Here is a 13169-nt window from a genome sequence, read left to right as displayed (position 1 = left end):
TAAATATAATTATAGATACTTAGGGGTCACATCAGGCAGTGGTAAATCTCACTGGGGAAGACATAGGGCCTATAAGGATGTAGTCAATAAAGCATTTAGATCACTGCACATTGCAATGCATATATTAAAAAGAACAAGCAGGGGTAGGTACTGAGATGGCATATTTAATACTTGTAAGACCTCAACTGGAGTATGCTTCGCAGGTAAGGGATCCTTATCAAGAATTTTTGGTAAATGAATTGGAGTGGGTAGAGAGGAAAGCAGGTTAGTTATGTAATGGGGACCACAGAATGACCAGCAATGTTAGTATCATGCTAAGAAAACTTGCAAGGGTAAGTTTGACAGAAAGGAGGTTGAGAGTATGTACCTGGCATATACCGGTACAGGGGAAAGTGCTTGGGAGGATAATGGAAAGAGATTAGAGACTGAAGGTGTTTATGGAGGTAGGTTCGATCACAAGTTTAAAATAAGGTTACGCCAATGGCATAATAACTGGGGGAAATATTCATTTGTGGGAGGGGGGGGGGGGGGAGGAATGGAATAGCTGAGCAAATGACATCTTCAATCATTTCCAAAAATATGTGCATTCATTCAAATGTAGAATGAAGTCATGGCAGAAGTAAGTAACAAAATACTCCATTTGGAAAATAAATTTTCTAATTCTGATGTGTTAACACCATGATTCTCATGAAAAGGATCATAGACTTATTGCTTATAACTTTATATTTTCAGAACAAACAGTCCCTCAGTATGAAGATGATTCATTTTTATAACATTTTCGGGTCACTCGAGCAGTTGCTGAGAATATTGCTCAGCAGTTTCAGCGAACTCCTCAGTTTAAAAGGCACTATGGGCAGTATGAAAAACTATCAGCTCTAAGTCAGGTCAGCAGTGGTAATTTATAGTCGACTACGCTTCATGCATTTATTTCTCAGCAAAATGTCTATACATGTATTTTATTCATCTTTGGCATAATACATATGCATTGCTAATTTCAGGTTCTCATATTTCTGTGGTTCATGGGGCATCAAACTGCAAGTTTCAGAGATGTTGCTGACAGACTTGATGTTACCATCAGCTCTTTACACGGGGAGCTCCAAAGAGTTGTTCTATTTTTTAGCAATCTATCTATCTATCTGCCTAAATAATCACCTGGCCTATAGAAGTTGATAAAAAGGGACAGTGAACTACATTGCAGAAAAAGAAAAAGAGAGTTTCTAGGTGTTATTGGGGCCATCGAAGGCTCTCACATAAAAATTGACAAACCAGGATTTTTTTTTTTTTTATTTTTTTTTTGCTAGTTGCTTTACGTTGCACCGACATAGATAGGTCTTATGGCGACGACGGGATAGGAAAGGCCTAGGAGTTGGAAGGAAGCGGCCGTGGCCTTAATTAAGGTACAGCCCAAGCATTTTCCTGGTGTAAAAACGGGAAACCACGGAAAACCATCTTCAGGGCTGCCGACAGTGGGATTCGAACCCACAATCTCCCGGATGCAAGCTCACAGCCGCGTGCCCCTGACCGCTCGACCAACTCGCCCGGTAACCAGGAAATGACCCGGATTCCTATATAAATAGGAAAGGTTTTTATTCTATACCTACAGTGTTCCATCCATGTTTAAGTGATGCTGTATTGGGAGAGAATGGCATCGACGTTAATGTAGAAAGGGCCTTGTCTCAACAGGAAATAGGCGACGTTGAGGACGATGACGATAGAGATGCTAAGATGCTAAGAGGATGACATTTGTCAATACATTAAGAATGTAGACATAATTCATTCTTTATCTCCTCATTACAGTAATCAAGTACCCGCCAAATAAATGATTCGTTTCTCCCGCTGTCACTAGATGACGCTGATTACGCACGGAATGATTCTATTTGCGTTCCAACACGCTACAATAACGAACCGGTTCTGAACGGTACTCAGTACGCGCTTGCGCATTCACAATTGTTGGTATCGGTTCTGAACGCGTTCCGAACTCGTTCCGAACTGTGTGTTGGAACAAACCTTAAGTAGCACGTTATTTTACAAGACCCTGCGTACCATTTACGAATATGAAAACAGAATGCTGATATCTTTAATGGTTAAGAAGTTATTTCCGTGTAACATGTTAGGTGAATAACGCTGTATATAATACTTCTAAAGAGCTCCCAAAATAAGGAATTAATATTCCGTGCATTGTCTACCTTCACGGTTGGCACAATTGGCACGTGTCATTGGCAGCACTGATGAGGTGGTGTGATGAGTATGTCGGCCTCGATGACCGCTGAAGACAATCATGGTTATTGGTGCATTTCCAATCGCCAAATTAGGAACCTTGCTTCTGAGACAAATAAGCAAACCCTTAGCAAATATGGTTAAAGAGAGAGCAAAGTCAAGTCCATTTTTTCGAACGTATATTTGCATGCCACCGGCTCAATGTAAGTGATTTGTCTAAAGCTGTACTTTTAGGTTATGTGCATCTAACTCAAAATGAAAATTAGTAGAATCTGTAATCATGTCCCATAGTTTTTTAAACAACCTTGAATAAAAATTTGTCTCTATTTTTAGTCGTGGCGCATCTTTGAAAATAAAAGTTTGTTTTTATTTTGGGTCAGAATACGAGCATTTGGTTCTATATTTTACAGTTTTCCTGTCCAAGACCCTTCTCTTTCTCGTTACGGCGGATATCATGTTCTTGTGGCAATTTAAATGTACATTAGATTAATGTAAACTGCTCTTTCGTATTCTAAATCTTGTTATTTTTCTTTTAGTTTACAATTGGTGTGAAGTGAAAGTTAAGATGTGGATAATGGATTTGGGCAAACCATCTGCTGTTCCAACCCTCAATGAAACAATGGCTATCGAACTTGGAGCCAATCTTCTGGGCGAAGGGATTATATTTGCCACTGCTGCTGCTGTGTTGTATTTGGAATATGCTCGTCAAGTACGGAAAGAAGCAGCGAAAGAACAGGCCCGCGTAGATGAAATAAATTCTTTAAATGGTACAATTAAAGATCTCTACTTCACAACCGAAAAACAGGACGCACAAATACGAGAACTGACACGAATGATACTGGATTTAGAAAGTCGTGTTGTCAGCAAGCCTTGGGTGCGAAAGAGCCCAATACAAAATGATAAGCCTCCTGAGAATCCACCACCTCCTGCTCCTGAGTTAAAGACATCAACATCTCCTTCGCCACCCAATCTTAAAGTTGTATCAAATCTTCATGATTCAAAATCTAGGACAAGTAATAGTGGATTTATATTGCAGGCTGTAGAGTATTTGCAAAAGGATGTGATACACTTGCGATAACATTGGTTTGGCCTATATTTGTAAAACCGTTGTTTGTCTATACACTGTAGACTTTAGAGCATAGTGCTAAGTGAGTGAGTACCAGATGATGGAATGTTGTTGCATTCCAAGATGTTATTTGATCAATACAATCATCATATGATAATTGCATGTTAACTGGCATAATGTTGTACGGTATGTAATACAAGAGAAGGTTCCTTGAATTGAACTGAACTTAAACATTGTTCTTGTGGTGGTTATAGGTATCAATTTCCATTAGCAGAAATTGTGCAGCATTGTATTGACCTCGGAAACAAGGAAGTAATACTACTAGCTGGGCACTGCACAACTACAGTGTTAGGCCTGTGTTGTTGTACTAGTTCTTACAATCTAATCAGTGTCAATGTAATCTTTGATATTTAAGACAACCTTTTACTTTTATTGATCACAGTCCATTTATATTTTTGCAGTTCACTAAAATAAGTTGAGTTTACTCGAGCATAGTGCAGTCTCTTCCATGAACAAAAGCCTTTAACCAAATATTTCAAGACAAATCTGTACATTAGGCCTACATAGCATCTGATGGGCTAGGATGAAATTCAGACTTGTTGTGTTTGATATACCTAGCCTAAGTGTTGAAAAAGAGCAGCTGATTGACTTTTGACTTTGAAATTCCTCACTTTGGGCCTTGAATTAAAAGGCTTTGCCACTTAAAACACTTAAATTTGATCCTTAGCTGATATTGTAATTTTAAAACGTAATGTTTACTTAAAGGATCACCCAGGATTTATAAAACCGTTATTCCAAGGAGCAACTTTCGCAGTGTTTACCCGTGTCTGGTGACATCATTTGATGTTACAGTGCATGTTCGGCTCCCTTTCTCAGGTGCCTACAGTGTTTTTAACTATCTGCGATGTGTATATTACAATTGTGGGTCCATGTGATGCCTAGAGTTTTCAGGCACTGAAGTGAAAATGCATGTGTGACAGCTGAAATTATAATAAACATTTTCTCTGTTCAAATAAAATGGATAGAATCTAATTCAATAACATGAATGATGCATGTAGTTAATAACTAATTGTGCTACATACTGGGCACTGTTATAACGATGGCAAGCTATATTTTGTGCAGAATGTGAATATATACAAGACCACACACTGCAAAAATTATATATCCAGTTGCAAACTATATAAAACTTAGCTATATAGTGAACATGTGACTGCTGGCTATTTTTCAAGAGAGAACCAAAGTAGTGCATGAGCAGAATGTGAATATAACCATGTGAACCATTTCATGCATCAATACTTCCAGTTTATTTTGTGATCTTAACATGGAAAATTTTAGAGACGAAGTGAAGTGTCATACATGTCTGTGGCAAATTCAACAATGATTACAAGGATCTTAAGAAGTATAATTCTTTCCTACATCCTCTTGAATGAGCTGCAAAATCTCATCAAACTGGATTGAAGTTAAGTGAAAGTATTGCTAGAATTTAATCTCATCATTTTGTAGATACTGGGATAAATGACAGAATTCTCAAAATTCTTCCTTAATGATGTTCATTTCATGAATTCATTTGTGCTTTTCTAGAACCAATAACAGTGCTGCATCTGTTCTCTTGGCCATCTATAGAAAAGTATTACCTAACAAACCAACATATTATAGTACCCATGGTGTGCGCATGTTCATACCTTATTGCTCGATACATAATTCAAGAAAAGATAGCGTTATATAGTATATTATATGGTCTGCAGTGGCCTTTATTGCAGAAGTTCTGAAAGTATGTAATAGTTGGTCCCTACAAGTTCCATGCAGTTTACAGTGATGTTGCTTTATCAAGAGTCATTTTATAACGTTAACATTGTTCAGAGATGACATATAAAGACTGTGACGTTGTTAGTGTTGTTATGAATGCTACTGAAGTTTCCAAAGTTTTATCAATATCATACATAGAAAGAATTATGTAGCATTGCTAGTTTCTGTTGCACTTTAAGCTGCTTCTATTTATAAATATCCAATTTACTGAAGTACAATTGAAGCTGAGGTTCACCTCAGTGACTTTACTTCTTGAAATGAAATTGTAATTGTTGCATTCTAGTAATCGATATACATCACATGGAAGCAGGAACAGTAAGAAATTAATTAATGTTTTCAGTTCTTCTATAGCACAACCAGTAGCTTCAGTGGTGGGTGAGTACTTTGTTACATCTCCATTATTTCCAAAGACATCAAACTTATCCCACAATATCCATCACTGCTGGGGATGTTCTTACAGTTGTACACAGGTATTCCCTCAAGTGCCCTGTAGAGCAAATGCATATATGTACTTTCTTCCAAGAGATTGAGGCTTAGCAATGAGAATTTAAAGAACAAATGGTAGATTATTTGAAATGCGCAAAGTTAGTAACTAAAATAAAAATTATGGAGAAAATTTAATTTTGAAAATTCGAAAGTATCATATTTAGTGATGATATCCACTTGATATGTCTATTTTTTTTAAACACAAAGCACAAAATAAAGTAATATCTTTTTCATTACAAACTTTGGTATCATGGCAGCTCCATGTTAAAAGAATGTCAAAAATGTTTGTGATTTTCGGAGGACTGGTGTTCTGTGAAGTAATCGTAATTTTACCGATTACTTGTTGGAAAAGTAGAGCCTCCGTGGCTTAGGCGGCAGCCTCTCACAGCTGGGTTCCGCGGTTCAAATCCTGGTTGCTCCATGTGATATTTGTGCTGGACAAAGTGGAGGCGCAACAGGTTTTTGTCCGGGTACTCCGGTTTTCCCTGTCATCTTTCATTCCAGCAACACTCTCCAGTATCATTTCATTTCAGTCAGTCATTAATCTATACCTCAGAGAAGTGCGACAGTTTTCGGCTTAGACCTAGAGTAAAATGGAACGTCAAAATTGACTAGCAGACAGCCAGATGGCATCAAATTGAAATGTCTGCACATGGTAGCTGAGGCCATACGATTATCATTATTGTTATTACAGAATAACATTCAGGTTACTATAACTGGTTCATTACTCTGAATCAATTTTGTAAAATTGTCTTATTTTGGGCCAGCCAGCAGAGCGATGTAGGGATAGCGTGCCTGCCTGTTACCCAGAGGTCCCTGGTTTGATTCCTAGCCAGGCCAGGGTTTTTTACCTGGATGTGAGAGCTGGTTCAAGGTCCACTCCTCCTCGCATGATTACAATTGAGGAGCCATCTGATGGTGAGATGGCGACCCCGGTCAAGAAGGCCAAGAATAATAGCCGAGAGGATTTGCCTTGCCAACCACACACCACCTCGTAATCTGCAGGCCTTCGGGATGAGCAGTGGTCGCTTGGTAGGCCAAGGCCCTTTGGGGCTGTTGTGCTATGGGGTTTGGTATGTATGTAAATGTAAAGAAGGAGTATACTTGTAAGGGAGAATCAGTTATCACCTGAGCAAGATGTGTTTGCACAATAAAAATTATATGTTGGGTTTGTTGTTGGAATGATTCTCTATGGGCATGTCTAGAGACATACAGTCTCAGTTGCAATGAAAATTTCAGTTGTTGCCTGTAACTGATTGAAAGTTCATGGTCTTGATGAATATTTTATAAAATCCTGTAAACTAGCTTAGTCAGCAAAGTTTATCTCCTTATTTCATAAGGTAGAGATTCAAATAATCTCCAATGTAAAAAAAACATATGACAATTGCTTTAATTCACGAGTGCAGTATAAGCAGTATTTTACCTTCGTACACAAGACACTACAACCTAGTGTGTTTCAACTCTTACCGTTCATTATTTAACATTTATAATATTCAAAAATATGGAGCCCATGTTAATAAATATCATATTTTTTTGTAATTTCACTGTTGAAAGGCAAAAGCATGTTGGCAGTCTGGTATAATTTTATGATGGTATAAGTGATTATAAATTCAAGAGGCAAAGTAATGAGATTATCAGCCTCAGGTATTAGTGTGTTGAAGTACAAAGAGTATGATATTTATATATTTATTTTTGAAATATATTAGAATGACTTGTTGTAATATTAACTTCAGTCCATGCAGTACATGGTGAAAAGCCATGAACAGAAATTTTTAGTTTAATAGAAATTTTTCTTTTCAAAAGTTCCACCACAGTTTGTATTGTGAATATTTTCACACAAACCTGTTACTTAAATATTCAACTTTCAAGATTGCTATACTATTCAGAAATATTCAAAAGTACGAGAACATTAGTACGTCAGTTTTCTAGGTACCATAACATTACATCTTGCTTATTACTGTAATGTTGTGTTCTTTTAGATTGGAAATAAAGTAACTTGAAAATTATTTGTAATAACCATTTTGGTTTATAGTAGCTTATTGGTGTTTCCAGAATATTAAAAATGAGGAATATTTATGCATGGCGCATAATGCTATTTAGATTGAATCTGGTTTTGATATTTTACATGGGTTTGCTCATAACACTTTGTAAATAATTGTACTGTAAATTATAAATGTATTGGATTTATTATATGCAATTAATAAAATAGTTACATTGTATTATATTATTCCTTAAAAAGTTATGTGCCTATTTTTCCCCTTGATCCTTATCTTTTAATCACAAGGTTACAAACCTGATCAAGCAAGAAAGCAAAAATACCTTGTATGTTAAAAAAAAAAATTTAAAAAAAAAAGAGGGGAGTACTGCTACCTCAAAAGAGGATGGCACATCTATAAACACTGTCAAATGTCAATTGTTAGAATAAGAACTACAGTAGAGAAGAGAGGGATTATCAAATACGCTGTGTTATCTTTACTTAAAGTAAATTTATTTCAGCCAGTGATTGGATAGAATAGTCAGTAAATCACATGTTATTGAAATTCAGCATTATTAGCACAGTTACACGTATACAAGATATATAAGCAATGTTTTCAAACCACTCAAGGTTACAGCAAAAACCTGTTTGGTTACAAGTAGATTATCAGAGAAGTGATTGATTGAATGCATCTAAAGAATTCTGGTGCCTTCATGTACAGTACGAGAAATAAGTAATGTCACACACGAATTGTCAGAGTCCTAGATAGTAGACACTGTGCATGCGCAAAGATGCAAACAGTTTACGCTGCACAGACAGGGATTAATTTTTGTTGTTGGAAGTCGACCATTGCCGTATCTCATTATTACATACATAAACCAAAGTGTAAAATATGAAGGTCTATTGTCACAACCAACGCTAAATAGATCACATCTCATCGAAAGTAACATCCAGTTTAAAAGGGAGATAATGACAAGTAATGCATGTATGGCTTCACGCTAAGTGTCCATTTGGCTCAGTGGCTGTATGCTTGCTCCTAATCCCCAAGGTCGACGGTTCGAACCATACTGTGATGGTATATACTGTATGTTGGTTTTTGCCCCCACACAACATTTCACTTGCACCGAGCGGAGTGGCCACGCATGTCAACATGCTGTGACTTTGGAGCTAAGCTCTGTACTTGGGAGATGCATGGGTTTGAACTCCACCATCAGCTGTCCTGAGAATGATTTTCTTTGGTTTCCCATTTCCACTTCCAGACAAATGCCAGGACAGTTCCAATTCATAGGCTACAGCCAATTCCTTCAACCTCCTTACCCAATTTTATTTACCGTCATTCATCTTCGTTGGATCCACATCTGAGGCTGATATCAGGAAGGGCATCTGGCCATAAAAACATGCCATATAAATCCATCCCACCTCATCCCCAACTCTACTTCAAGAAACAGGACTAAGGGCAGATGAACATAACATTTCACTAGCAGTCGTTCAATTTCACTACTACTGCCATGAAATCACTTTCTTGTTCCTCTTTTCACATGCAGTTGGATACAAGTTACGGGGATAATAAATCATATGGTCTCGGCTACTATGAGCACGCATTTTTATTTGATGCCATTTAGGTTACCTGTGCGTCAATTTCTAGATTCCGCTTTAATTCGCCAGATGGCAGAGTAAATTGGCTCTCTCTTTGCTAATATTACTTGAGTTTTTTTTTTTTTTTTAATAAATTTTGTAGGGTTAACACCAAATGTATCACCAGAGATCTTTTATGTGGTGATATGCGACATGGGGCATCAGTGGATTCTTGTCTGCCCTTCAAAAATCTGATTAATCTTGGCTGGGTTTGAACCTACTATCTTGATCCAGAGGCCGACGGTCTCCCACTGACCCACATAGGGATCAAATGTTTTAAAAAGTTGTACTCTTCATAGTCAGAAGGCCTTTGGGAAGGAGGCCATGGCAGAAGAGCATGGTGTGGACCGTGAAACCTCTGCATTCTGCCAGGGCCAGTCAATGTTTATCATGAGCCTGGTACCAGATATGACCCACACTATGTTTACTGGCATCAAAGATTGGGAGGCTTCGGTGTATGGTGTCAGTTGGGGTTAGATCTCTTGTGAATGCACTAATGTGTTAGGAGCACACCCACAACTGTTTAACCACCTATAAATATACTAATATTTAGGAGTGTTGCTTCCTTTTGCTCCAGAAAGTTATCCCCAAGAATTTGTTTTCCAGCAGGATAACCATCCATTGCACTTTTTTTACAATGAAGTGCCTGATAAAAAGGATTACTGTGATGGAGTAAATCATGTAATTATTTACCTTCAACCAAAGTCATTCAGGCATGATTTCAGAGAAAGTTTTAGATCGGCCTCCAAAGTGCCAGACCTGAATGTAATGGATGATATATGAGCAGAGTTAAAACGAAAGAGCCTCAACATCTATAGAGACGACCCACCAAGGAATGCAGACTAGTTGTGGGATGAAGTTCTCAGGGTCTTGGAAGATCTCGCCCAGGATGAGGGCTATTTCTGCAAATTGGTGGACCCCATGCCACAGAGAATCCAAAGAAACCGGAAAGCCCAGGGCATGTGGACAAAGATCCACACACCTGTTTGTTATACTTTGTTTCCCTTCCTCTTTATTTTGTGGAAAGAAGACAGGTTCATCTTCCAAATATTCATGTCCTTTTATATTACTTGCCTTTGTGCCATGGGCCAGGTAAGGTCTAAACTAGCCTATGGGTTGTTAGGAACAAATTCTTATCAACTTCTGTTCTATGCTATTACAAGGATGGCCATAAGACAGCAACCACATCACCTGTAATGGTATTAAACTTGTTAAAGGACTAACATCCTTCTATGTGAACTTCATTTCTTCAGGTGATCCTCTATCAAACCTTTCCAGGGAATTAATAACTTTTGAGTATGTATTAGTGTCTTCTGTCTCGCCTCCCTAAGGTAACACTTGTGACCCTTCAATCCCAGAACTATCATTCACAGGGCATTGATATTCTTTCATTTTCGCATCTTATGTCTCTGTCAGAGCTCTTCCTCTTCGATTCATGTTAAGAGGAGCTGATTGTTTTAATCTTAAAATAGCAATCACCACCATCTCTGTCAATACAACTAGAAGTGTGCATTTCAGTGCTGTTATATTAATGACAGCCACAGGTGCCCCTAATCGTAACCTAGATGCAGTCAAATAATATCGCTAATGGTTTAACTTGATACACTGTGTGTAATATTGGCTCTAAGCTATCCTCCATATATTGCGTAGTCAGTAATGACCTAAAGCAGTGATCTTGAAATGCATTTGTTTATCTCTGTAGTCAAAATCCTAGCTGACAGATGTGGATACCTTCCTCTAATTCTAAGACAAGTGCATAATTGATATGTGTTGTACAACATGCTCATTAATGTTTCTAAATAATCAACCTCCTTCAGTTTCACCAATAGAACTTCTTTTGAATTTTCTCGATATCTTTTACTCCAATAATCACTTTCTTAGTAAGCATCATTTCTTCGTTCTGAATCTCTTTATCCCAGCAGTCTGCCATTCCAATTCTGTCTAACACCTTGTTTACCCAGTAATCACCATAAAGATGTTTCATCTGATGATGGTATACTAAATTCAATATTTCCCTCATTAATCTCAGCCAATATTTTATTACCATTTTAGCTGTATTTGTTGGTTCTAATTCCACTATTCCAGTAATCACCATAAAGATGTTTCATCTGATGACGGTATAGGCTACTAAATTCAATATTTCCCTCATTAATCTCAGCCAATATTTTATTACCTTTTTAGCTGTATCTGTTTGTATACTTATATCTTCACATAGAATTCTAATTCCACTATTCCATACAAGTTAAATTATTAAACAAACAGTGTATTACACTGGGAAAGATAGCAAAATTATTCTGTATTATAAAAAAATCTGGCAAAAGAAAAGAGAAGAAAATGAGGACTAATATAAATAATAATGGGTAGAATACATGTTTGTCCTAGTATATAGCACACTGTTTAACATCTAGAAGAAAGAAGGAAAACTGTTAATGTAAACTGTTACAAATACTTATTATATTTAATCATAATGCCTAATGTAGTAATACACACTCTAAATGTAATAAGAATTATGTAAATGCAAGTATTTTAAAAAATGGATTTCGATAAACGAATACTCTCTTCAGTTTCAGGTGACTGGAAAATAGGAGATGGGAATATTCCAATTCTACTCTATTCTAGTCTATTCTTATTTCTGTTTCCCAGCTTCCAGAAGGGTGGACATCAACACTTGATAGATCATTAGTCTTGATTTGGGAAGTGATAAGAAGAAAGACAGATAAACACAGGAAAAGGGAAGATGAAGATGAATACAAGTGGTAGTAAGAGTACACTATCTCCCATAAGCCAACTGTGGACAAAGATATGGAATGTGTATGAAGAATATATGGAAGAAAATATGCTAGTATGCAAAGTAGGGTGTGCGTCCATTAACAGTAGATTTCTAATAATATAATTTGATTCTTCTAACTAGACATCAATAACGTAGTTTGTTGCTTAATGAATCAGTTCAACCTTGGTGAAGGAAATATATTTTTCTTGTTGTAATATCACAGCCCAACTTCTGTACAAGATGAGATAGTCACCATAGTACTAAACAATAGTTGTCAAATTCTGAATCACCATCTTTTAATCCACACCTCTAGGTGTTGTTAAAAATTTATATCATATTATTATATTTTAATACTGTAATTATAATTTTAATGTTAATTATTATTGCCATGTGGGTATACTGAGTCCTTTGGGGCTACCTCCATTGGAAGGCAGTTTTGAAAATAAAAAAATGAATAAAATATTTAATCAATGGAATCATCCAAAGGACTCAGTATGCCATGTGGGTATACTGAGTCCTTTGGGGCTACCTCCATTGGAAGGCAGTTTTTTTTTGAAAATAAAAAAATGAATAAAATATTTAATCAAAGGAATCATCCAGTTATGTCCGACTCGTTGGCTGAACGGTCAGCGTACTGGCCTTCGGTTCAGAGGGTCCCGGGTTCGATTCCCGGCCGGGTCGGGGATTTTAACCTTAATTGGTTAATTCCAGTGGCACGGGGGCTGGGTGTATGTGTTGTCTTCATCATCATTTCATCCTCATCACAACGCGCAGGTCGCCTACGGGTGTCAAATAGAAAGACCTGCACCTGGCGAGCTGAACCCGTCCTGGGATATCCCGGCACTAAAAGCCATACGACATTTCATTTCATCCAGTTATATAGGATTCATTAGAAACAGAAATCTAGACTAGTGACAGTACAGTATGGCCTTTAAATCCCAAGTAACGCCAATATTAACCTATCATAAAATGATGAGATCCATAGAATCTACACTAATGAATAAATTAAAATTGGTATTGATGAAAGTGGCAGGAAAATTCAATTCAATTTCCTAGTAAGTTCCTTTAATTTCTCCTTACTTCCACAACGATACCTACAGTAGCTCTATTTCTTTTTAATCTGCATTTCCTTCTTAATCTCTTTATTTCTCCATTACAATATAGTGGGTCTTTCCCATTCCTTACCACCTTTAAAGGTACATACTGTCTTCACA

General features: G+C 37.1%; 1 protein-coding gene across 1 annotated transcript; it reads left to right on the top strand.

Moving 5' to 3' along the window:
* Positions 1 to 2231: 2231 nt before the first annotated feature.
* On the top strand, positions 2232 to 7797 carry LOC136857019 (optic atrophy 3 protein homolog). Its single transcript, XM_067135361.2, has 2 exons — positions 2232 to 2420; positions 2754 to 7797. The coding sequence occupies exons 1-2, from the start codon at positions 2279 to 2281 to the stop codon at positions 3293 to 3295; spliced, it is 684 nt and encodes a 227-aa protein (XP_066991462.2). The 5' UTR covers positions 2232 to 2278; the 3' UTR covers positions 3296 to 7797.
* Positions 7798 to 13169: the final 5372 nt, after the last annotated feature.

The sequence above is a fragment of the Anabrus simplex genome, chromosome 1, assembly GCF_040414725.1.
Source record: "Anabrus simplex isolate iqAnaSimp1 chromosome 1, ASM4041472v1, whole genome shotgun sequence".
Lineage (NCBI taxonomy): Eukaryota > Metazoa > Arthropoda > Insecta > Orthoptera > Tettigoniidae > Anabrus > Anabrus simplex.
This window is presented reverse-complemented; position numbering and strand designations above follow the sequence as displayed.